The sequence below is a fragment of the Periplaneta americana genome, chromosome 6 (assembly GCF_040183065.1).
Source record: "Periplaneta americana isolate PAMFEO1 chromosome 6, P.americana_PAMFEO1_priV1, whole genome shotgun sequence".
Classification (NCBI taxonomy): domain Eukaryota; kingdom Metazoa; phylum Arthropoda; class Insecta; order Blattodea; family Blattidae; genus Periplaneta; species Periplaneta americana.
In genome coordinates this window covers 159437254-159463585 of record NC_091122.1, presented here as the reverse complement: position 1 = coordinate 159463585, position 26332 = coordinate 159437254, and the positions used below count along the sequence as shown (strand labels likewise).

General features: G+C 33.7%; 1 protein-coding gene across 3 annotated transcripts in view; it reads right to left on the bottom strand.

Moving 5' to 3' along the window:
* Nucleotides 1–4843: 4843 nt before the first annotated feature.
* The window catches only part of LOC138701983 (uncharacterized), a 33870-nt gene continuing 12381 nt past the window's right edge, over nt 4844–26332 (bottom strand). For all 3 annotated transcript variants that reach the window (XM_069829414.1, XM_069829413.1, XM_069829412.1), the window contains exons 3-9: nt 23842–24049; nt 20121–20501; nt 17543–17697; nt 13706–13877; nt 11793–11965; nt 8715–8870; nt 4844–6132 (exon numbers count right to left, since the gene is read on the bottom strand). In XM_069829414.1, the coding sequence (XP_069685515.1) occupies nt 5851–6132; nt 8715–8870; nt 11793–11965; nt 13706–13877; nt 17543–17697; nt 20121–20501; nt 23842–24049 (1527 nt within the window). In that variant the 3' untranslated portion in view covers nt 4844–5850. The remainder of the gene's footprint in view (nt 6133–8714; nt 8871–11792; nt 11966–13705; nt 13878–17542; nt 17698–20120; nt 20502–23841; nt 24050–26332) is intronic.

The window sequence follows — 26332 nt, the reverse complement described above, 5'->3', positions numbered from 1 at the left end:
TATTGGTTATAATGAAAATGTTAATGGCTAAAATATAATAATTGGAATAATAATATGGGACAAGGAGGAGACTTTGTAGTGCTATAAATTGTAGCAACAATAAGAGAAAGAGGCCAGAGTTATCCTTTTTCCGATTTCCGAAAGATTCAGAAAGGTTCCTGGGTTTCCACAAGAATGCCGTGCAGAAACAAAACTGTTAATTTGAAGTTCTTTGTGACTGTTAGAATACATTATATCCTTAAATTTCACAATGAAATGTTTCAGTCTAACCGAAAGGACATTAGATACCGGTTAAAGTTCTGTCACTTAGGCTGCTAAATTTCCAGAGAAATAAAGGTTAGGTCTACTTTTTTTTTTCAGAGGATATATTTTTAATTATAGCTATTAATTTTGTTATTATTTTTATGTGTTATTTTACTAAAGACGTAGAAAAATTAAGTTTGTTTTAATGAAATTTATTGATCACGTTTTATTTTCAATTCTGGTGGGATTATTATTGCTTAGGCCTACTTTTTTCTTCAAAGGATATGTTTTTAATTATAGCTGTTAATTTTGTTGTTATTTTTATTTGTTGCTTTACTAGAGACGTAGAAAAAGTCTGTTACAATAAAATTTATTGATCACGTTTTATTTCCAATTCTGGTGTGATTATTATTGCTTAACCTCAACTACGTAAGCCTACACTACAAGTACCGGTACACGTAAGTTACTCCATTAATTCATATTTCCATTATTATTGTTGTAAAGAGAAATGCAAATTAATATTTATTGGTTTCATAGTTAATTATCGCTATAATCTTGAATGAGTGAAGCTATTATAGTAAATTTCAGTTCGTTTTGCACAAACAAAAATTATATTAACTTATTTCTTGCAGGTATCTTCGAGTTTATGGTGGAATTTAATATACTTCATTAAAATAATAAATTAACTTTATGCATTTAATATTTCAACAATGGAAGGAAGGTGTTAATTTTTCTAAAAGAACACGACAACGAAAGTATAACATATTTTGTCGGCTGCTAGGAGAGAGATCTGAGATGATGAGGCGATAGTAGCGATCCTAGTGGTGGGCAACTACCCATGTTTGCATTTTTACTACATATTGAGCTTCGCGACTGTATATAGTAGACTGTGGTACTATCACACTCTACTGTACAGGGAGGAAGGTACTGTCCAAATTTCACGAGAGGATCCCTGCGAGGTACGGTCCTTGCGGGGTAAGAGGGGAGAGTAAACCAGTAACTCAGCGTTCTTGAAAGAGCAGGTGGATGGGAGTGATGTCATTGGCCGGCTGGGACAAACAAGGCTCAGTCAATGGTCGGCCGGTTTCGTGTCGGGGATAGGATATAAGAGTGGGGGAAAAACTTGCATTCCTTGCTCGGATCTTCTCGTGAAATGCGGACGTAACCACTGCGCCAAAATGAAACTGGTATTAGATCATGAGAGGTTTGAAAAATATCTAAATACGTTTTTTTCTAATATTCACAGTTTTAGAAGAATCGTTATGTTTCTATGGAACATTTGGCAACATCACAGCTACTGCAATAACTCTAGCCATCACGGCCACCCATCCCTTACCTTCACTTTCCCCTCTGCTGTACTCAGTCACACGCACGCGACACTGCGCTACGTTGAAAGATTTATTTTAACGATTTTCGCAATTATTCAATTTAAATTCATGGCTAAAAATTAAATTTGCAAAAAAAAAAAAAAAAAAAAAAAAAAAAAATACCGGTTCTTTTGTATGGTTGTGAAACTTGGACTCTCACTTTGAGAGAGGAACAGAGGTTAAGGATATGTGAGAATAAAGTGCTTAGGAAAATATTTGGGGCTAAGAGGGATGAAGTTACAGGATAATGGAGAAAGTTACACAACGTAGAACTGCACGCATTGTATTCTTCACCTGACATAATTAGGAACATTAAATCCAGACGTTTGAGATGAGCAGGGCATGTAGCACGTATGGGCGATTCCAGAAATGCATGTAGAATGTTAGTTGGGAGGCTGGAGGAAAAAAGAAGGTTGGGGAGGCCAAGACGTAGATGGGAGGATAATATTAAAATGGATTTGAGGGAGGTGGGATATGATAGTAGGGACTGAATTAATCATGCACAGGATAGGGATCGATGGCGGGCTTATGTGAGGGCAGCAATAAACAATAAACCTCCGGGTTGCTTAAGGGGCTAGGTACAGCTTACAACGGTAAAATTTTGGAAATATTCAACATTTTTTCCCTCCATTACTATATCTTGTACGATAATGAAAATTAGTATGTGTAAAACTCTGTCCTTCTGTTATAAAAAATATTTTTACTATTTACAAAAATAATTATATATATATATATATATATATATATATATATATATATATATATTCAAAATTCAGATTGGTGACAGTTCATTGTGCAGTGATGAAGCGTTTCCCTCATAACTAAAAAACTATCCAATATTCTGTGATGAAATTTTTTGTGTGTATTTATGCCTGTCATATTTACAATATGATGCAAAATCACTTCTCTACCATTGATAGATTGTCTAATAAAAAATAAATTAATTTAAAAAATGGTCAAAATAAAAAAAATATATTATATATTAAGGAATGTAGTTGAAAGAGCATGATGTTGTAAACAGGAGTATCAGCAATAAAATAAAAGCGAGAGAACATGAAAAAGCTAACAAGTTTATGAGTTATGAAGGAAACGCTTCATCGCTGCACAGTGAACTGCCACCATTTTGAATTTTGAAAAAAAATATATATATATTTTTTAATCGTAAAAATATTTTTTTTTCATATAGCAGAAGGACAGTGTTTTACACATACCAATTTTCATTATTGTATAGGATACAGTAATGGAAGAAACAAATGTTGAATATTTTAAAATATTTTACTACTGTAAGCTGTATCTAACCCCTTAGAAGCCATAAGTAAGAAGAAAATGGATAAGCCACGTTTAAAGAATGAAATCAGACAGACTGTAATTTTTTTAATTGTGAACAAATAGGTAGAAGAGTATTGGTCGACCGAGAGATATGTAGATTGCTACATACAGTGATAATCTAATGCTTAAGGGGTGATTATGATGATGGTGATGATGAATAAAGAGTCCATACTCGGGAAGTTTAAAAATAATACGCATATATGTTTATTATGAATTCTATTCATACTACAATAATAATATAAAACAAGCTTGCTCTTTAGACCTAATGAACACGGCGCCAGCTTAATGCTGTTTCACACGATGTCACTAACAAAGTAAGAATACAAGTTCTTGGCATCACCTCTGTGGTGATTCCGTTTCAGATAGAAGTCAATAACGGAAAACAAAGTACAGATTGATTTGTGCGGTTAAGGCATTCATGTCAATTGATGCCCATAGGAGCAAGCGCGCGCTTTAGAGCTCAGGAGAGCCTGAACTCTTTACAGCGGAAAGGGAAGAGATAGACGAAAGAGTTATTATATGCCGCTTTGTCGAGCTATATTCAGGGATGGCCAGCACTGATTCAATAGATAAAGGGAAGACAAATTGTTAAAACTGTATCCATGTTAATTTTTAGATTTGTCTGAGAAGTATAAGTGCATTATAAGAATGTAAGTTTTAATTTTAATGCTCATTTTTCACAAGTTTGATTTTTTTATTCAAAAGAAATATTTTCTTTTTTTATATAAAAGTGATATTTTCAGATAAAGGCCTATTTATTTAGTAGCCTTACAGAATGTTTTCGTAAATTTAATATACCGTAAATACGTATCACTGAAGATAGTGTATTGAACATTTTGATAATATTCACGTGGAAATTGTTTGTAAGGAAATGAATTAACAAAGCAACTACTGTTACATCATAAGCAAAAGATACGTGTCCATGTGTTGTAAAAATGTCAGCTCTATAGCTTCAGCACATTTCGAGAAAAGAATTTAATATACTGATGATAGGAAGTTCCTCACCAATATCACCTTAAAAGCATAATGCGATAAGAGTTTTGTTATGGAATATTAGTTACAATTAAAACATATACAGAACCTAGGTAACTTTGCTTTGTACTGTAATATTGTTTTGATTGGTTTATTGATTACTTTTACAAGGCTAAAAGCACCATCAATATCAATTCCAACTTATCATGTCATACTCAATCTCTTCATCCATTTAGTACAGTATAGTTGTACTACTATGGAATTTATGTGAATATTCCTTCTTAACTCTCTATTATGTTATTAGCATTTAAAACACAACTGCAATATTAAGAAATTGGTATTAGTACTTTTGTTTTACAGACAATATAGATAATATAAAACAGAAAGAAGCCATATAAAAACATAACGACATAAAATTTCAGGTTCCGTTTGAAGTTTGTGTGCCACTTTTTTCTTAATCCAACAGGCTGCTTATTCATACACACAACTCTTCCTCTTTCCATACTTAGCACTTGATGCCTGCGCACGACTTCAAGGTCAGAAAAATGCGCTTGCTATGACATCACTGGGTTAAGGTCTAAAAATTCTGTCAATTAAGTCTTGCTATGTGTTTTTTACTGGAATTTCTGTTCATACTTTCAATATATCCTCTGACTGAGGTTCTGGCTGATATGTACCTCTATTATCAGGCAGTACATCTCCACTTGACGATGTGTGTCACGACTGTCAAGGGAAGAGCAATTGTTTGTATGTATACAATTAGTGAAATATGTCACTAGTCAGCGATGTATGCAGTGGAGAGGGAAAGGAACTGGCCACCCTACCCGATTATCTCCTGGCTTAGTTGCCTCACGAGTGATACCTTATTGGTGTCACTTATAAATGAGGTTCCAGCCTGTCTTCGGACAGTTTACTGAACAACATACTCGATGTAGAACAAAAATAAATTTATTCACAACAATTTAAGCAGAGTTGGATTAACATACATATCGTTTACTTCATTAACATACTAAAAATCAAACATCGTATGCAAAAGCATTATGTTGCAGTTACAAAAAAATAGAGAAATTAAATACACACTGTGATGTAGACTATGTACACATTATATTCAAATACGTACACATGTGTGGAAAACATACTCATTCACGAATTGTATTTTCTTGAAGGCATATTATATGCATAGAAAATATAGCAAGATAAGTAGTATTTTAATGTGGCTGATAATAAATACTGTAATAATATTGTTCCATTGCAGTCTGTGACATGCATGTACAAAATTATGATTTAATAGAACAAATAAATTGTATTGTGTTTACATAATAAACTAATATAGAAATGTCTTAAATAATGGGTATATAATAGATATGTTCGTGTTTTATTGAAATGAAAAGAAAAACGCGTTATTGTTACGACATAAATGCGAAATTATTTAGAAATGTTTTACCATTTGAATTAAATGCAAGAAAACTCTTTTATAATTTCATAAACCATATAGTGCGTTCAGTTGAAGAATAGCTCTTCGTAACAGATGGATTACCCCGTTCCCCTTTCAGAACTCTCTAACTTCTCTGATGATGGAATCAAGATGTAGCTCCGAAACGTTGGATGTCTCCACGTACAGTATGACAGTTCAGGCCCTCGCACCATGTTAGTGACTGTGAAAGTCTCAAATAATTCTAAATCTATTCAGTTCTATGGTAAACACAATTTAACCATTTTTAAAGACATTTAATTGTTCTAGGTTTGGTAATTACAGTTTTCACACAGGAAAATTTATGATTATATCAGTACAATTATAAAATTTAGCAAAATCAACATAACAAATCTACTTAGTAAGGGAAACGGTTTCAGGGAAATTTATAGTTATACCAGTATATTTATAAAGTTTATCGAACTCAGTAAGGTAAAAAAAAAAATGCATAATAAGGGGAAATGTTCATCATTGTGTGCAATACATCTCTTTCAATTTACGACGCAAGATCTTCCCCGAAGTATTCTTTGGAATGGTAGAAACAAATTGTACACCTCCCGCAAGTTGTTTGTAGTCTGACACTTTGTCTGCTACAAATTTCTTAATTTCATCTTCCTTTACTTTCGAGTCTTTAGGTACAATGAACGCTTTGGGAACTTCACCCGATCTTTCATGCGGCACACCTATCACAGCTACATCTCCAACTGCAGGGTGTTGACGCAGGATCTCTTCCAACTCTGCAGGTGCAACCTAAAAGAGCGAAATTACAGTATAAACATCAGACAACTTAGTTACATAACAACCGCGGTGTATGCAATGACTAGGTCCAGTTATGCACAAGCGTTCCGTTTCAGTGCAGTGTCCGATCGTTCAGGACGTTGAATTTATAACACGAGGTGCAACCGGGCCTCGTTCAGGATAAATGTTAGTATGTCATGTGAAGTCATATGATACATATCAAAATGCTATTCTCTACTAAATATTTAACTATAATAGCGATAGCGATACTACTTGAAGATGAAGAAACAGAACAAAAAAGGTAAATAGGATATTCGCAGAAATCGCACAAAAAAGGGAGAATTTCTTATTTAGAAACAGTTAAACTAAAGATTGTACGTATTGTATTGTATTGTAATTTCAATAAGTCAATAACAATGATACATTATTTTCGACATCGTCAATGAACAATCGAACTAGAATGGTATAGTGATATTCGAATTCAGGTATTCTTGTGTATCATAAAAAGGATTTACAAGTAACCAGTCATACCAGTAGAGTCAAAAAGTAACCGAACATTTGTAGATAACTTTGTTGCAGATGACATGTAACCATTTACACAACACCACCTTCAAAGTACGGCCCCTGGGCAGTGACACACTTCTGTCAGCGTCCATACCACTTCTCGAAACATTCCTGTAGCCCAGCCGTGGCGAGAACGTGACTCGCGAAACATTGTGGCTCGCAGTGATAGCTGGGCATTTCGCTTGCTTCTAACCTCCGCCAACCCCCACCCTCTCACTCACTGGAGTCAAACTCAGTTCCATTTGTATTTGTCTCTGACCTGCGAGTGGCATATGTCTCTCTCGAAACCATGTACGAAAGTTCCAAGTAGGATGGGAGGACGCATTTCTTTGCTGTCAATATGATGAGAATATTAACTGTATGATTTGTTCACAAGTATTACGAGGAAAACGGTTGTATACGTAACATAAAACGGCATTATACTACATGTTACTGACGAAACGTTAAAAGGTTAAGTGTTACTGTTGTTATCATCATCATCATCATCATTATCATCATCATCATCTCTATCTCTGTACGTCGACCCTTTTTCAGCAGATGTACGAATAATGCGGTTAGCTCTTCAATTTGAACTCACTGATTTACTATATGATGTCAAATGAAAGCTAGATGTAAGGACTTGACAAATGTTGAACTTTCAAATCTTTGCCAAAAAATAAATATCCGAAACTTCGTTCTTTCGCTTGCTCTGTTGAAGCCATGTTCGCTACAACTTACGTTTGTGAAAAATTATTTTCAACAATTAAAATAGTAAAAACCAAATTTAGATCACGACTGACAAACACCTTCGTGATCAACTACGACTGGCAGTAAGTGACATAATTCCAGATTTTGAAACTTTGTCGCAGAGACATTCTGAAGACAGTTAATTTTAGGTTGTGATATTGTTAAGTTATTCTTCATTCCTTTCTTCGTTACACGTACTAAACATTAGTTTGTAGCCTTGTACTGTATAAAATTATATTTAAGTGCGTGACGTAAGGAAAATGAAAATCCGTTAATAAGTCAGACAGTTGCTTCACTTCCCCTTCGGGTGTCCTCCTCCCTCCATAGGTGCTACGCACTTTGCAGGTTACACCGTAGCTCGGCGCACAATTACATTTTCGCCACCGCTGCTGTAGCCCAATTACATTTTCGCCACCGCTGCTGTAGCCCATCTTTGGTCACTTCCCGCAAAGCGTGCGTCGCATTAATTTTCATCTCTTCGGCTGACGCAAACCGCCGTCCCTTGAGTAGGGATTTGACCTTTGGATACAGGTAGAAATCTGGCGGAGCAAGATCTGGAGAATATGGTGGCTGTGGAAGAACAGGTATTTTGTGTTATGTGAGAAATTCGCTCACCAAGAGCGACCTATGTGCTGGGGTATTGTCATGATGAAAAATCTAATTCTGTCCTTGCCACAAATTGGGTCTTTTTTGTCGAAGTGTATTACGAAGATGTCGAAGAATTGAAACATGCGTCTCCTTACTGATAGTTCGATCTCAGGAATAAATTCGAAATGTACGAGACCCTAGATATCGAAGAACACTTCAAGCATTACTTTCCCCTTTGATCGGTCGACACACTGACAGACTATTCGCCTGGAGAATAGGCCACATACCACACGGATAAGGCAGAGAAGTTGCCTAATGAGCATGGCGTTGCCACCCGAAGTTCGGGTACTTTCTGACTCTACTAATATAAACAGGCTTGAAATCTTTCCAGGTTTACTTGATGTGCTGTTTTTGGCAATTTGTTAAATAGGTCAATAGCCACATCACAATACCATTTATTTGATTAACCAATCTAACCTTGGTCGTATCCAATAACTAAATACTTCTTGTGGAATAATTATGTCGATCCTTACCTGTATAATATTCGGGCAAAGAATGCTTTTAAGGTCAAACTTCATATGGTAATATTACGTATTTCTGTTCAGTATTAATTTAAATATAGTATTACAAAATCCAGTAATCCAGTAATTTGTGGACACGGTCAGAAGTAACAATTACACATTATCAACACAAAATAACTTCAAACTGACACGTACCTGAAAGCCCTTAACTTTGATTAGTTCCTTAAGTCTATCTACTATGAAGAGATGCTTGTGTTCATCGTAGTAGCCCATGTCTCCTGTATGTAGCCACCCTTCAGAGTCTTTTGTTTCAGCCGTTGCTTTGGGATTATTGTGGTATTCCACCATAACCTGAACAGAACATGTTAAAAAATTAACCTATAATAGAGACTCATCACTTCAAGTCTCCCATTATTTCTACTGGTTATTAGTCAGTCACAGGAAGTTATATTATAGATATTTTCGTATTAAGTTTCATACGTTTTGCAACAATTCAGTTCGTTTAAGTTGGAGTTCATAGTTTATTTTCTTGAACTACAATTTAAGAGAGATACCTACATTAATAAAATTATTTTATGCTCGACCATGCCGAAATGTAGTAATTATACACCTGGTAGCAGTCCTTTAATGCATGTCATTAAAGTACACCTACTCATTAAAGTACAGGTGTTCAGCCAATGACAACTCAGCTTACAGGTGTTCAGCCAATGACAAGTCAGCTTTGTACCGTTATAAAACCGCAAGTATCGATTATTCTCGGATATGCAATCGAAAGAGAATTAGCAAAAAGTCACGGAGGCTGGAAATCCAATACTGTCGCAGAAAGTTATGTTCTGTTACTATAATAATTAGCGTTAATTGTAAATAATATTCAAATAAATTCAATTTGTCATCTCGTTTTTCAATTCTAAATCAATTTTCAGGTTATACCAGAGTAATGTTCATCTTATTCTGTGCCAAGGTCAATGAAATTCGGCCTCGGAAAAAAATCAATACTTTCGCGTCTGTGCACATCTCACAATTCAGGTCAGTTCGCACATAACCATAATTTTGAATACTTTCAAGTTAGAAATATGGTCGAGCGTAAAATGTCGTATGAAACTTGCCTATATGGTAATTAAGACGCTCGTATGAAAATTATGAAACTCGCTTGCGCTCGTTTCACAAACAATCGTACTTGCGTCTTAATTACTACCATTATAGGCTCGTTGCATAATGTACTATTAATATACACCGAATAAATTGTACTTTATTTTTAAATTTATCAATATTTTGTATTCTCTCCGCAAATCATATTGTATTTTATTTTTAAGTACTTTGTATTCGGGATCCTAGTGGTCAGCCGTAGATGTCGGCCAGATGTCCCAAATTGTGGAATTAGTAGTAACACTAGTTTTCTTGAAGTCTATTTTTGCCTCATCACTAGACCGTGGAACTTTATGCAGTTTCATGTTTTTATTGATTTGGCATATTGAAAAAGTAAAAGTGGATCTTTACCGATCATGGTTTTTATGTTTAAATAAAGGCATAAATGCATATTTTGAGGGTTTTCCCTATATAATTTTATTTTGCATATTTAAATGCATATAGTAGCATCGTTTTTATTTTGACTGATTTATTATCTAATTTCAAATTTGTCTCATAAAAATAAGAATTTCCAAGAAATACAAAAATTATGTGAGAAATAAAATCAATAATTAGTTAATTACTGTTCAAAGCATGAAATTACTGCGACAACAAGGGATACTTCTCCTTCGTGTGTAAATTGGGTCATTTTCCACTTAACTTGAGGCTAGCTCTGTGTGTGTGTGTGTGTGTGTGTGTGTGTGTGTGTGTGTGTGTGTGTGTGTGTATATATATATATATATATATATATATATATATATATATATATATATATAGTCGTGTAAGTGTAATGTTTTAGGAACCAGGGAGAAATTACGCGTCGCCTAGATATCATTCAGACTTTTACTCTGATTTCATACAACCAGCAATGAATGTATTTAGACACATGCGACAATAAAATCACATATTGTTGACGTCATTAACGTGTTCCGACGACAATACTGCTAGTGCGCTATGGTTTTATAGAAACAAAGCTGAATGTATTTAAATAAGTTACATGCGACAATGAAGTCACTTGCCACATCATGTGATGTCGTGAGATCGTTCTCGGCATTTAAACCAATTCTGACAGATAAAAAGTTTCTCAGTAGAAAGTCTGGAGAAATCGTTGTTTATTTGCTGCCATAATGATTAAGTGAAAGGCAAATAAAATTTTAAAAAAAGTTAGAAAGTTAAAATGTACCAATTGGAATATATACTTCGGAAAACGTATTATTTGTCTTTCTTGTATTAAATTTTATATTACCTTGTTAACATGTTTCAGCCTGGTATTGGCCATCTTCAGAACTGATTGTTGCTGGTCTAGGCACCTTTTGTTTTGTAATAAGTTTCAATTGGACCGTCTATGCTTATCTATGCTATGCTTATCCAATTGAAATTTATTACATTATAGTTAGCTTATCGGAAGATCAAAACAAGATGAAACCTTTTGTTTTGTTTCCTGTGGGGGTGTGTTTGTGTAGTGTAATGTGGAGTCAAAGAGTGTGTATGTTCTGAAATTGAGTTGTGTGTTGATAATTTCATTTGGATGTGTTTTTGTGTGTCTGTATATTTCGTATTGTCTGAAGATGGCCAATAGCAGGCTGAAACATGTTAACAAGGTAATAAAAATTTAACACAGGAAAGACAAATAATACGTTTTCCGAAGTGATATAGTGTTAAAAGTTGTGTAATCAACATGTTTAAAATATATAAATAAAATAAATACAGTTAATAGCCTACATTTATAGAAAAAAATAATAAAAATGGTGGTTACTTTAAATTATTTTCATTTAACATCATGTTATTAATCCGAATAAATCTCAAGTGCATTTTTACTGCATATATTTCGATTTTAATCGCATATTTCAACAGTTTTTATTGCATAGATGCATGAATATTTTTAAGGTTTTTAGTGCATAAAGTTCCGTGGTCTATTCATCATAATATTTCCTCTCTTATAATGACGAAACAAGAGTTATTAAAATATTTATAACAAATCAGTGACGGTCCTTGTATGACGTTAGTGCATCATTTTAATTAATTTAAGAGATATTTTGATTCTACTTTTACGTTAAATTTACAGTTTTACAGCATTAATAAGGTTTTGTTTTACGTTCTCAATGATAGCTGGTTAAAATACATATCCTAGTCTAAAGTTACACTCACCTGAGGTCCATGGACGCAAATTTCACCAACTACACCAGGTCCCACACTTTCTCCTGATTCCAACTTAATTATTTTCACACTCGTGTTTGGGATAGGCACACCTGATGAACTCAAATTTTTGCTTTCTCGACTTAGAATAGACACCAAAGGAGAAGTTTCAGTAAGTCCATATCCTGAAAGTACAAATTCATAATATTAATACCTGTATCAGTTCAGTCAATGTCACATCAGGAGGGGTAAATATAATTGAAAATTTGCATAGTTTAAGCTTAATTCTTTAATCTCGTTTACTCTTTTGAGACTTATATATCACTGAAGAACTATTAGTTATTTAAATAACTAACTAACAACTTCAGTTTTAACATTTAAATTGTGGTGTTATTTTACCTGCGGAGGATGATGGAAAGTATATAGAAATTAGTCAATCAGGTAAAATAACATCACAATTTAAACATTAAGACAGTGATTTTTTTTATTTATTTAAATTAACCTAGTAGTTCTTGAATAAGTCTAAATGTGTTGATGATTTAACATAAATATAGTTGGAATTTTCATATCGTGAGAGAAGATTTTTTAGTACTATGCAAATAATGTAAAGTTGCCATGTTTTGTTTTATTTACTGTAAGCCTACATACGGAAGTGTAATCTCTGGAAGAAACACGAAAAATTAATTGCAATAGTAATCTGAATCTGGAATCGGTGCTTAGTGACCAAATCCAACCAATTTGCCCCTTTCAAAATTTAATTACCTCTGGCCATTTTGAAGATACGAACTTTTTCCCAAAATAACACAGATTTTTATTCTTTCGTTTCCCTTTTCTTACAAAAAGATAGTCGTGTGTAATACTGCAAAATACTAACATAATTCTGCATTGCAAAATGGCTTTTATATTCTGGAATGTTAATTTTAAGAAAGACAGACAGAAAAAGGTTAGCATTACATTTAAGACTTCAGCAATATTAAGTGCAAATAAGGTTTTTGGTACAAGAATCAGAACGACAGTAATATCTGTTTTAGTATAGCACGTAAGAAATGAAAGTGGCTGTAAAGAAAGGGGGGAAAGGAAACTAAAAATATGAATATGAGCACTGTAAAAACTATTCAATGAAAAATCCAGAGAATGTCAATTTTTGTTTGCTTGAATATTTGAAGTAATAACACTAATAAATGGAATAATATATCATATTTGCCCAAAATTTAAGTTACAGTTCTCCACCACCATAATATAAAATTCGCAGTAAGTGTAACCCATACATGAAAACATGCTTACTTTGTAACATTCAGTTTCTAACATTTAATGTGTTTTATTTTACGTAAGTATATTACCAAGAAATATAAGAAACTGTTTATGTAACTCCTGTTTACGTATCCACAGTAGTCCCAAACTTCTCGTAACAAACTTGAAACTGTACTTCAAAATGCATTCTTGTGATTAAGCACGCAATTCATAGCTCTATATAAACTTTTCAATTAAAAAAATGTATAGCATTATAGATGAAACTATAAGTATAGCCTATATTTCACAAATGATTATAGTATTCCATCTCTATGCGAACAACAGTTTACATCCTTTCTCATAGGCTTACTAATCCCAGTAACCTTTACCTTACTGGATTTAGTTTTGTTTAAAATACTTCATATAGTTCTAGTTTTTCTGAAGAGTAAGGCAACAGATCTTAACTTGTTCTAAAGTTATTGAATTAATTGATAATTAGGTACAGATTGGTAAGAATTCTTTTTCCCCAACCATGATACTAATCGATTTCGAAGTTTTCTAAAATGTCACTGGAAATATCTGTCTTCATTTATCATATCACACTCACATTATTTTGTAACATGTCTGATATAACATTGTAGGTACGCAATTTTAATTTTAAATACTATTCAGTTGAATTTACATACACTACTTACCTTGGATGAAGTTTATATGATTTGCTTTATCAAGGACACGTTGTGCATCAGATTGTCCAATTGGTCCAGCTCCACTGGTAACAAATCTCACAGTATTAAAATGCGGACCTGTTACATTCGGATGTGCACCTAGGAACTGCACCAGGGGAGGCACCAGATACAGAACTGTAGCCTGAAATAAAACAGTAAATTGTATTATAGATGCAACTATGTTTTCATAAAAGTTGAATCAGTTCAGAAAAACAAATTAATAACATTCCCCAATTTATTTCTACATTTGTTTCAATAAAATTTCGATACAATACCAACAGTTCAGTGAAGTACGCATTTCGGATGTAAACATTTATCAATGATTCCATATTTGAAACTACGTTATATAATATTCCGAAGGTAGTTCTTTAAGTTAAATCAGTGCTTGCATAGTTCTATATGTAGATGTAACCATGAGTGACTGAATTTGCTAGTTTTATTTGTCAAACATCAAAGAGAAAGAATGGGATGGAGGCAGTCTTGAACGGTCCTTAATTCATTCTGGCTAGAGTTGCCATGTATTCTCAGCGAAATAGATTAATCCTAAATAGATTAATCTCCGAATATACTCGTATATTCAACTTGAGAAATGAGGGGAATGTGTTCATATTTACCAATTCGAACAGTATAATTTATCAACAGTAATCTCACTAGAAGTTTTGATTTATCTAGAGAAAATCAAAACTCGAGTGGGATTTAATTGACTATTACACGATTAGAAGAAAGTATATATGGATTAGAAGTAACTAAGTACTCCAATACAATAAAATATTGACTTACGAAAATACAACTGTCTTCAAATGTATTATTGTACCATCTCAGCATTACAAATATTACGCTAGATGCATGCTAGATGGCAGTAGTGAGTTATGATTATGATTATGATTATGATTACTAGCAATGCCTTCTCGTCGAGAAGTTCTCGATCTATATCACGATGGCAGTGTTACTAGTCACGAAGGCTTTGTTGATTCAGTTTCATGTTTATTAAAACAGTTGCATTCCACTTCAATTATCCGAATCCCAGTAATCAACGTCACTTGACAGATGATTTTCAATAAATCTTAATATTAAACAATCTCTGATACGTGACTCTCCATAATATCATATAGCAGAAGCTATAACATAACCTAAATAATATACACAAGTGTTAGAAAAGTTTTAATTAACGACGATGACATAAAAATAAACATGAATAATTTTAAAAGGAATAATTATTGAATGTACAATTTTCAAATTTGAATGTGGTTGGTGGTTCAATTGATGTTCTATTGGACGTGTGCGTAATAGAAGTGGAACTCGTTGATGTAGGCCTACATGATGTATTCAACTTATTCAGAATTTCCGAATGGTGCTCTTCATTTATTTGTAAATAGGATTTCAGAAGATGCATAGGTGTGATGAGTGATTTTTATTAATTCTTGTTCTTGAATGCCAATGCGAGTCATATTTGAAACTGCTGTGCATCGACTGGAGTGGTTTGTAATTCTCTCTCTCTCTCTCTCTCTCTCTCTCTCTCTCTATATATATATATATATATATATATATATATATATTTTTTTTTGACGTCCAGACCAGCGCAGTTTCAAATGTTGGCAAACAAGGAAACAAATGCTAGGGACGCGATAAAATTAAACAAATGTTAGGGACGCGATAAAATTGTGCGATAAGCAGCCATGATTGGTTGAAATACGTCCTTTCATACCGTTTTATTGGTCAAAAGTAGTATGACGTAGTAAAAGTGTAATAGTCACTATAACATAAAAACAACATTTCAGTGTTATTTACATGTGAAGGTACTTAATTTCATTTGGATTTCTGGGGGAAGAAATATTAACAGCTTTCTTTAATGACCCTGTATACTAAAAGATACGTCAAAATTCTGGAGAAACATTCCTCACATTTAGAAGATGGAAATTTAATATATTATAAGAACATAGGTCCAGAAACGCTTTATTTCCTTGATATTACTCTTTTCTACAACCCTGTTTACATTGTGAGACGGTTTGCGTCAGCCGATGAGGTGAAAATTCATGCGACCAAAGAGGAGCTGCAGGAATGTTTAGAGAAGTGGTATGGACGCTGGCAGAAGTGTGTCACTGTCCAGGGGGCGTACTTTGAATGAGGTGTTGTGTAAATGGTTATAATGCCATCTGCAACAAAGGTATCTACGCAGGTTCGCACTGAGTCTATACACCTGGAGAGTAGTCGGATACCACACGGACAAGCCAGAGAAGTTGCCTATAGAGCACGGGGTTGCCATATGAAGTTCCGGTACTTTCTGACTGTACTAGCACTTCCAATACAATATGACTGGCCGGTAATAACTAAGGTATGGAATAATCACTTGTCTGCATTCTAGCGGTTTTTATATAGGCTAAAGTAATAGATTTGTCAGCGGGCGTGATTTAAATTCTTGTGACAAGTATTTCGTCCGTTGCAGAACTCATTGTTTTAATATCACCTACTTCAAGTTTTCAGACTTACCTTAATGTATTTACATTTCAAATAATGCAGTTTCGGTTTATAACTTAATTCCCATTTTGATTTACAACCTTTTGTATTAATCTGTTTCAGGGCTGTGACAGTTCACGGATGTGAACTTTTCGCGCTCTTTGACATTCAATTGTAGAAAATAAAATTAATTTACAATTTCAACTGTATGTGTATGTTACCTAGTTTTTATTTTACTATAAATACTGATTGCTTAGAATTATTATTTGCGAAGTAACGTTGCTGTGACAATAAAATGTACCTTTTCAGGAGAATGATCCTTATAATAAATGCTCAAATTGTTCTGCATGGATACATGCATCAACCCTCTGTCGCATTGACTCTTGGTTACGCGTATCTGAGAATTTCGGAATGTCTCGCAGCCTTAGACTCTCTATATTGCACTAGGGTTGTCTACACAAGCACAAGCGATTTTAAATTTCCCCAGAAATAAAAGTTTAGTGGATTTAGATCAGAAGTGCAAGGAGATCAAGGAACTGATCCATTTCTATCTACCCAGTAGTCACAAAACTCGATTGAGAAACTGACGAACAGATACTTAAATGATCAAAAGCTCAATCGTACATGAAGTTTTTTTAATAGTTGGTTATTTAACGATGCTACATCAACTACTCTGTTATTTAGCGTCGATGAAATTGGTGATAGTGAGATGGTATTTGGCACGATGAGGCCGAGGATTCGCCATTATAATACCCGACATTCGTCTCGTTGGATCGTTGTCTGGTAGAGTTCCCGGGTAGCTCAGTTGGTAGAGCGTTGGTATGTTTAACCAAAGGTCCCGGGTTCGATGCCCGGCCCCGGAACAATTTTTTCCTCGAAATTATTCAAATCAACTTTACAGGGAGTTATACCTGAAAGCTTGATTTGCATAATACACGTCACTGTTTGTCAACAGAAAACCACAATTTAAGTCACACAGAGTTAGTGTGCACTCAGTGTTGGTTGGTTGCTTGACGGTTGTCAGCTCACTTTGAGGTTTGTGGATATAGAGGGAAAAATTGGATCGGTGTCTGGTAGAGTTCCCGGATAGCTTAGTTGGTAGAGCGTTGGTACGTTTAACCAAAGGTCCCGGGATCGATGCCCGGCCCCGGAACAATTTTTCCCTCGAAATTATTCAAATTAACTTTACAGGGAGTTATACCTGAAAGTTTCTGGACCTGTTCATATACTGTATTTGCAGTCTCTAGATGTGAGAAATTTTTCCACATAGTTTTGACGTACTTTTAGTTACACTCTGTACAGCGTACGCAAATATGCAACGGTCTGAAATTAAATGGAAACTCATATACTTACTTTATGTTTAACTAGTGTACTCAAGTAGACATCGGGTTTGAACTGAGGCAGAGTAACTACTTTAGCTCCGAAGTGTAATGACGATAATAAGACGCACGAAAGGCCATACACGTGGAAGAAAGGAAGCACACCCAGTACCACTTCTTGCATTTCACCTGCGGAAGTAAAACTGTGTTAGTTTTGCAACTTCTTAATTTAGTCCTGTGTGTGTTTATGGGCGACATGTACGGACAGAAGGGTGAAAATTGATGAGCGTGTGACACTCAAAGACATGGAATAAATAGTTGAAAGAAGTCTATTTTCGTTTAAATCTAGACATCTCCGTTTCGTTACGATATTTTATTTTATCCATTAGCAGAGTGAGGACTGAAAAAGAGAGTTATCAACGAAGCTTGTGTACGTATGTAAATTAAGTTTTATATACATAGTAATACGCATTAATTGACACGACTGAGTATTATTTTTTAAAACTGAACCTTTAATAATGGTGATGTGATGATGATGATGATGATGATGATGATGATGATGATGATGATAATAATAATAATAATAATAATAATAATAATAATAATAACAACAATAATAATAATATACCTCTGATTGAGGTTCTGGCTGATATGTATATCTATTATCAGGCAGTACATCTCACTTCACGGTATGTGTCAGAGGAAAAACAATTATTTGTATGCATCTGAAGTCTGATTAGTGAACTATGTAGCTAATCGGCGATGTATGCATTGGAGGGGGAAATGAACTGGCCACCCTACTCCATTATCTCCTAGCCTAGTTGCCTCATGAGTGATGCCTTATTGGTGTTACTTATGAGGTTCAAACCTGTATTCGGATAATTGACTAAACAACAATAATGATGATGATGATGATAATAATAATAATAAATTATTCATTCATTATTGTAGAACTCCAGAAAAAATGGCCCGCCTTAATTTTCCACGTTCCAGATTCAACGCACTGCGAATGCTCAGTGCCCCAAAGGAATGGTAGACACGAGATCGCTTTGGAAGTTATTGAAATTCATTTTACTTCGATTTTTGTAACGGGAAAGGCATTTGAAAAGATACAATGAAAATTGAGCTATTCTTAACAGTAGACGAATATTTATAAATCGCAGTAAAATAGAATGATGGTAAACGAAATTAACCTGCATAATTAATTACAAACTTCATTCCTCAACAGTATCCGAACCATAAAATTTGTAATCTGCGAGCAAGCACCTAGCACAGAGTTTTCGGAATGCTTGCGATGAATTGTTATAATCGGGTTTGTCGTACTGTATCGTGTCTGTTACATAATAATTCTTGGACATTAATTTGATCTTATTTTCAGATTACTTTCGTGCTTTTGCATTAGTTATGAAATACCTTTCTGTAATAAATATTATTCAAATAATGCTGAACTGAAAACGTTGTTAAATCGTTGTAGTGTGAATCGTGTTCTGCAGGAAGCTTCAAGAGTCCTGTAATTTTTTTTTTCTGGGGCTGGACATCTTATTTCATTTTTGGTTAATATTTTCTTGAAAAACTTCAAATGCATATGTTCGGAAGCCAGGAGACACAAACTGAAACATAACTTATATCTTAGAACGTTATAATCCTAAACAAAATATACAAGATAAACACAATATAATATTTGTTACTCAGTCAAATGACAAATCAATGTAAAATAATAACTTATATTATATGGTCATTAAGTTTTATATACATGAATTACAAATTGCAAACGTTTTCGCCCATTCAGGCATCTTCAGGCACAATTATACAATATCTCAATATCAAACTGTGTAGCCATTACATTGATGGTAGATAAACTGTTTAAGATTAATGATGTGCAAAACATCTCCATAATTAAAATGTAATATTAAAGGTCATAAAATTAAAATAATGTTAAAAACCACGTAGTGTTGTAAGTAAACTTCATAATATTCTGTGGAACTCTTGTTCAGTAGAGTCCAATGAGTGATGAATTATGTCTGAAATATATAAATAATACGAAATAGAAATAGGAATTATCCTATTCCTATTTCTATTTCGTATTATTTATTATCCTATTCCTATTTCTATTTCGTATTATTTATTATCCTATTCCTATTTCTATTTCGTATTATTTATATATTTCAGACATAATTCATCACTCATTGGACTCTAATGAACAAGAGTTCCACAGAATATTATGAAGTTTAATTACAACACTACGTGGTTTTTAACATTATTTTAATTTTATGACCTTTAATATTACATTTTAATTATGGAGATGTTTTGCACATCATTAATCTTAAACAGTTTATCTACCATCAATGTAATAGCTACATAGTTTGATATTGAGATATTGTATAATTGTGCCTGAAGATGCCTGAATGGGCGAAAACGTTTGCAATTTGTAATTCATGTATATAAAACTTAATGACCATATAAGTCATTATTTTACATTGATTTGTTATTTGACTGAGTAACAAATATTATATTGTGTTTATCTATATTAATTGACAATCTGAATATTTCTATCATGCTTTCTAAGTTAAAATATACAAGGAAAATAAAAGAAAGTTCCTCAAAATACATACTAGTAGCAGGATCGACAATCCAGAGTTGAGGTGTTAGACACATCTGAAGGCAGTTTGTAATGAGGTTCCTATGGGACAGCTTCACTCCTTTGGGTAAACCTGTGGTGCCGCTGGAGTAAGGCATCACAGCGATGTCATCAGGATTAGCTTCCTTCACTGAAGACAAATTTGACGTGTCTATGTCCTTATGAGTCATCTCTCTGAAGTCTATTGCTCCCTGTGGAAGTCCGGTATTGGTGAGACCAGGAGTTACGATGATGGGGATTTTGCTCTTCACTGCTGGTTCTGTTTCAATCACTGCTTTAGATACCGAGGGGTACGATTCCGGAGTTGTAACAATGCATTTCGCACCAGAGTCTAACAGCTGTCTTCTCATTTCCTCTGAAATATGTGAAAGCATGCAATAAACAGTGTTCTGATTAATATTAAGTTCTTACAACTTCGTAAGTTACAAGTGAAAGCAATTGTACGAAATAAAACAACAATATTTAGTTTTATCTTCATAAATTAACAAACAGATGAATGCTGTCGTATTATAATGAAGCTAGATTATATTTTAGTGTCCCTTCAGACGAGGTCACTTTTAGTGGCGCGTCAGTAGCGCTTCGAACGCGCGTCAGTAGCGCTGCTAACGGACGATTGTTGGGCCACCAATTCCATATGCCGTCCCTACACTGTGTGTAATCTGTGGTCACGACAGTGTACAGGCTTAATTAGAAAAATATGTCACGACAGGATAATATACTAGAATGACGATGATGATAATAATAGTAATAATAATAATAATAATAATAATAATAATAATAATAATAATATAAGCATAGACTACTAATTTGCTGGACTAGTGCGAATTACGGATATATTATTTATGTAGTAAAATCCCCTTCATGTCACGTTAAAATAAAACACCGCATTTAAAGTAATGTATTAAAAAATATTAACAAAGAGATTAAAAATTAGCTGATCTCGGGTTCGAACCTGGGTTCAATTACACCACGGCCTTTGACTTTTTGCCATTACCCTACAGACACCTATTTCTAGTATATTGGTTGAATTACTCATACGTGCTATGTTTGGTTTCATGTTTGGTGCCTATTATATTTAATTTTGAATTCTTAAAAAGTAAACAAAAATGTGTTTTATGCCATATCGTTCCTCATTTGCGAAATTTTAAATTAATATTTTTATTGTCCTGATGTAAATCATCAAACAAGATATGAAATAGTCCTCGATTCTGTGTTTTCAAAACTAATGGAAGAACTCAGACTCTCCTTCTATTTTTACGTCTATTCTTTCTCCGTATGAGCAAATTTGCCAAAAGTATATCTCCTTCTACGTCCATGTTCACTGGAAGACTGAAGAATTGTCTACAAAAATTTAGCAGCACCACTAACGCTCCACTGAAAGTGGCCTCGTCTGAAGGGACCCTTAGAAGCAAGTTCTATTCATAATACAAACATGTGAAAGCGTCAAGTCTCATTCTTCATAACGTAACAAATACTACACAATAGTAACTTGTATCATACCGTACCTACTGCTTCTGCTATTCGTATAAAGAAACAAAATTATAAATATTAATCCAATTTTAAAGTCTTAACTATACAAAATATGAATGGCAAATCTGTGGAGATCTTAAAGTCATAGGTTTACTTCTAGGATTGCAGAGTGATTTCACAAAATTTTGCTGCTTTTTATGTTAATGGCAGAGCCGAGCTAAAGAAGAAATATTATGAAGTAAGAGAATGGCTGTAAAGGATGCTTGAATATCGAGCGAAATTAGTGTAAAGTATGGACCATTAGTAATTGTTAAGAAAAACCGAATTTTGCTACAGCCGCCACTTCACATTAAGTTAGATATAATTAAAATCTTTTAAAGATTTTGAACAATGAGAATAGGGGTTTCCAGCATTTGAAAGAACGATATCCGACATTAAGCGACGCTAAATTGATGGAAGGTATTTTTATTTGTCCACAAATTCATGACAATACAAGACAGAGCATTTGAAGATCTGTTATTGGACAATGGAAAACCAGCATTTGTGGGATTACTGTGTGCAGAGATTTTATGGAAGTGTAAGAGCTGGAAACTATAGAGAAATGATGAATACTAACGGCACATACAACTTTCGCGTGTTATATACATTTCCCAATTTCCCACATTCCAATTGGACTTCTACCCTTCAACCTGGGCACTGTGAGTGGTGAACACGCAGAAAGTGGTCATCAAGATATTGCGGTCATGAAAAAACTATACAGAGGAAAGTGGTCACTTAATAATGTTAACAAACTATTGTTGGCAACTGATTAAGAACGATTCTGATGTGAGTTACAAGTGGAGGTCTTGTTAAACTTCTTTTTAAATACAAATAAAATCTACAAGAGTATCAAGGAAGAACAAAATTAGAAATAACGTTATAAGAGAAAAAAATGTGCAAGAATCGCTAGTAGAATCCATAAAAACAAAACATTTACGATGGTTTGTTCATATGAAGAGGATGACAGAAGATAGATTGCTAATAAGATTTTTAGTAGGTTATTTTACGACGCTTTATCAACATCTTAGGTGATAATTTCGGTGAAATGAGTCCGGGGTCCAGCACCGATAGTTACCCAGCATTTGCTCATATTGAGTTGAGGGAAAATCCCGAAAAAACCTCAATCAGGTAACTTGCCCCAACCGGGAATCGAACCCGGGCTACCTGGTTTCGCGGCCAGACGCGCTAACCGTTACTCCACAGGTGTGGGCTCAGGAGAAGATGTATGAATGGATTCCAACGGGGAAAAGGGAGAGGGGAATAGCAAAACTAACATGGACACGAGGAATAATTAGGACAATGAGAGAAAGGGAATTGAAAGATGGGGCATGGCAAAATAGAGAAGAGTGAAAAAAGGCTATAGAATCCTGAAAATGGGTACAGGAAGATATCTTAGGACATTGTGAAACCTGATAAATAAATAAGTAAGTAAATAACTAAATTTAAATTAAAATAAAAATATAAACTAAAGTAAAATGAAATAAAATGAATAAATAAATTTAATTAATAAATAAATTTAATAAATAAATAAATAAATAAATAAATAAATAAATAAATAAAATTAATAAATAGATAAAATTAATAAATAAATTAATAAGTACCAGATACAGTAATATTTAACACGAGAAAAACATATAATGCATATATTCCGAAGTAATATAGTGTTAAAAGTTGTGTAATCAAGATGAATAAATAAATAATTAAATAAATAAATAAATAATTAAATAATTAAATAACTAAGAAAGGAACTAAGTAAATAAGTAAATAAATAAATACATAAATAAATAAATAAATAAATAAATAAATAAATAAATATTTCTTTTCCATATTTTATCATGTTAACCGAAAACATTTTTACTATATGTAGGTCATTTTTTAAATTCAGCATAGTTATTTTTAAGTTATATTTTAATTTCAACCTTGATGAACTATGTCATAAATAGTTACGATAATATTTACATTAGCCCTGATTAATGCATTTTTGTGGCGAATTTAAAAACAAATTTCTAGAAAAAACATTACGTAGAAGAAAATTCTGTATTTCAGACCAGAATTATACAATAGATAATTACACAAAATCACCTATTTTCATTCAATTGCAAAACAAACATTGAAATTTGTTGCTCATTGGTACCCATTACGCCAAGAAATACGACACTTAAAAATCTAGGAAGTAAAACCGTTACCTGGTGTATATTCTGGGTTGATAGTGGTAACAATCATTCCAGCTTCAATTGCTCCAAGCAAAACAAGGTGAAACTCAGGACAGTTGTAAAGTGCTAGGGCCAACACATCGCCACTTCGGAACCCTGCTTTATGTAGGGATGCCGCGAAGCGACGCGCAATGACACGGGATTCAGCGTATGTATATCCACGACCAGTTATGCCACATACCTGTGAACACGTGCGTTCAACTATAAACTTAGTTTATGTTACACATTCTAAATATTAAAAAAAAAAGAAGAAAACAGTTAATTGTAACATGTCCGTACTTTCGCATTAAACGAAGTATAAAATTACAATTACAAAGGTAACCATTATTTTTAATAAATTATTTAACTGCATGTTATGCAGCGTCGACGGAATAGGTAACAGCGAGATGAGACAGAGGATATACCGTGGATTGCCTGACATTCGTCTTGCAATTGGAAAAACCTCACAAAAAAGTTAACAGGAAATCCCACTAATTGCGTGAAAGATTTATACTCTAATTAAAGTAATTAAATAGGCTACAATATTATGCACTTTTTAACACCGCAGTCTATTTTACTTGATGTTCATGTATATTTATAAAATCCATATAGCCTACGAAATATATTTATGACTTTTTTTAAAAACATGAATGAATGGGGGGAAATGGGATGGAAGACATTTAAAAGGTACGCAAAAATGCGTCCTTGCAAGGGAAATTGGGATTGAGAAATGTCTTTGCGAGCTCCAAACCTGTCTCACTTCGATTTTCAGAGTGCCATTGAAAATTTTTTAAGACGAAAGCCGAAAAAGGACGTGAACTAATATCCCAACAGCTGACTATCATGACTTGTGTTTCTTTATTTCTCAAATCTCTCCAGTCGAATGATAGGAAAGTACAAACTGTAAGGGCCACGAACGGCTTCCACATCCGTTCTATAAACCTGAATCACTACGCTTGAACATACCATCAATCATCTTTACGACGGACTGTCATCCGTCCAAATGTTGCCAACGTCGTGCGCTGGAATTTCCCTAGCCATTGCTTTTCTCCCTTAAAATAACTAAATTTCCCTAAAAACGGCAAACAAAAATCAATTATTGCAATTGTGAAGGCCAATTACAGTATTTATTCAACAGTAGGTTTTGTTTTATACAAAACGAAAAAAAAAAAAAAAAATAGAAAATTTTGTAAGAAACAGAATAAACTTACCAGATTTTTTTATTTCATGCCCTTTTTGTTATAAAACTCTTACGGTCTTACTAATAAAAACTCTATATACAGACGTTTAACTGTCTTATACTTATACAATGAGTAGCTCGTTTATAAGTCGTGTGTAAATTCCTTACTAATAATCACTACATACGTCGTGTATAACAGTATGACTGTTACACAGCTACGTCATAGTTTCGTCATTACTTCGTTACGAAAGTTAATAGAATATCTGAGGTTCTCTATTGCATCCGGTAGAGCGCTGTAGTGTGGCGTGTTAAATATCGATAGTACAACTGGCTCTAATCGATTACCACACTACATTTTGGTCAAAGAGTACAAGCTACAGCAATATTATTCTAATAATTCTATGATCTTTGGTTTGTTCTTCTGTGGTTACAAGGCCATAAAATGACAGTCGATACGAACAGCTGTTAGAGGGCAGCCATTTTTTCGCTATATATAACACTTAAACAAGGGGTTTCGTGTATATAACTACTGCAAAGCAATTCCCATTGTATAGTTACAGCCTATTTATACGTCCATAGCTTATTCACGGTTTATTAGTAACGTTTTTTGTCTCAACTCTGTATAAGTCTCGTATAAAAACTATACACGGTTTATTAGTAAGACTGTTAACAAAGACAGATTTATATTATTTCCCTATTTTGCAATTGGCCTCAAATTATTGTTGAGCTAGCAAGTTTAGTCATTATATTTGTTTTTATATTGTTTATTGTAGATGAAAACACTCTCTTCACAGAAGCAGTAGCTTGTAGTAATATCAAAATATGCTGAGCAAGATTAACAAGGAGTGGAAATGCCAGTGTAATGTTATTTTCTTTACCTGAGCAATTTCCTCCCTAAAAGCTTCCACATACATATATTTATGTGTTTTAGGAATAGTAGTAGTGTGCAATAATCGCCATTTCCTGTCAACGTCATTTATACAAGAAAGAAATTCAGCTGCTAATGTAGCAATTGACATACCTGTTTTATCAAGAGCAGAATATGAATTACTAATTACGTCATGTTTTTCAAATTAACTTCATTCAAATGACAGTTCTTTTTAGAAAAAAAAATTGACGTACATTAGGGGCAAAAAAAAAACCGGAACGACCCTTGTATCTGATTTCAGAGCCTTGTTCACTCCAGAGCAGATAGACTGGTAACTAAGACTTTCATGGTTCGAATCCTGCCTGGGAAGGAAACTTTTTTTTTGTTCCTTATTCAAATTTATTCCAAATGCTTTTCGATTGCTGGTAAGATTCATG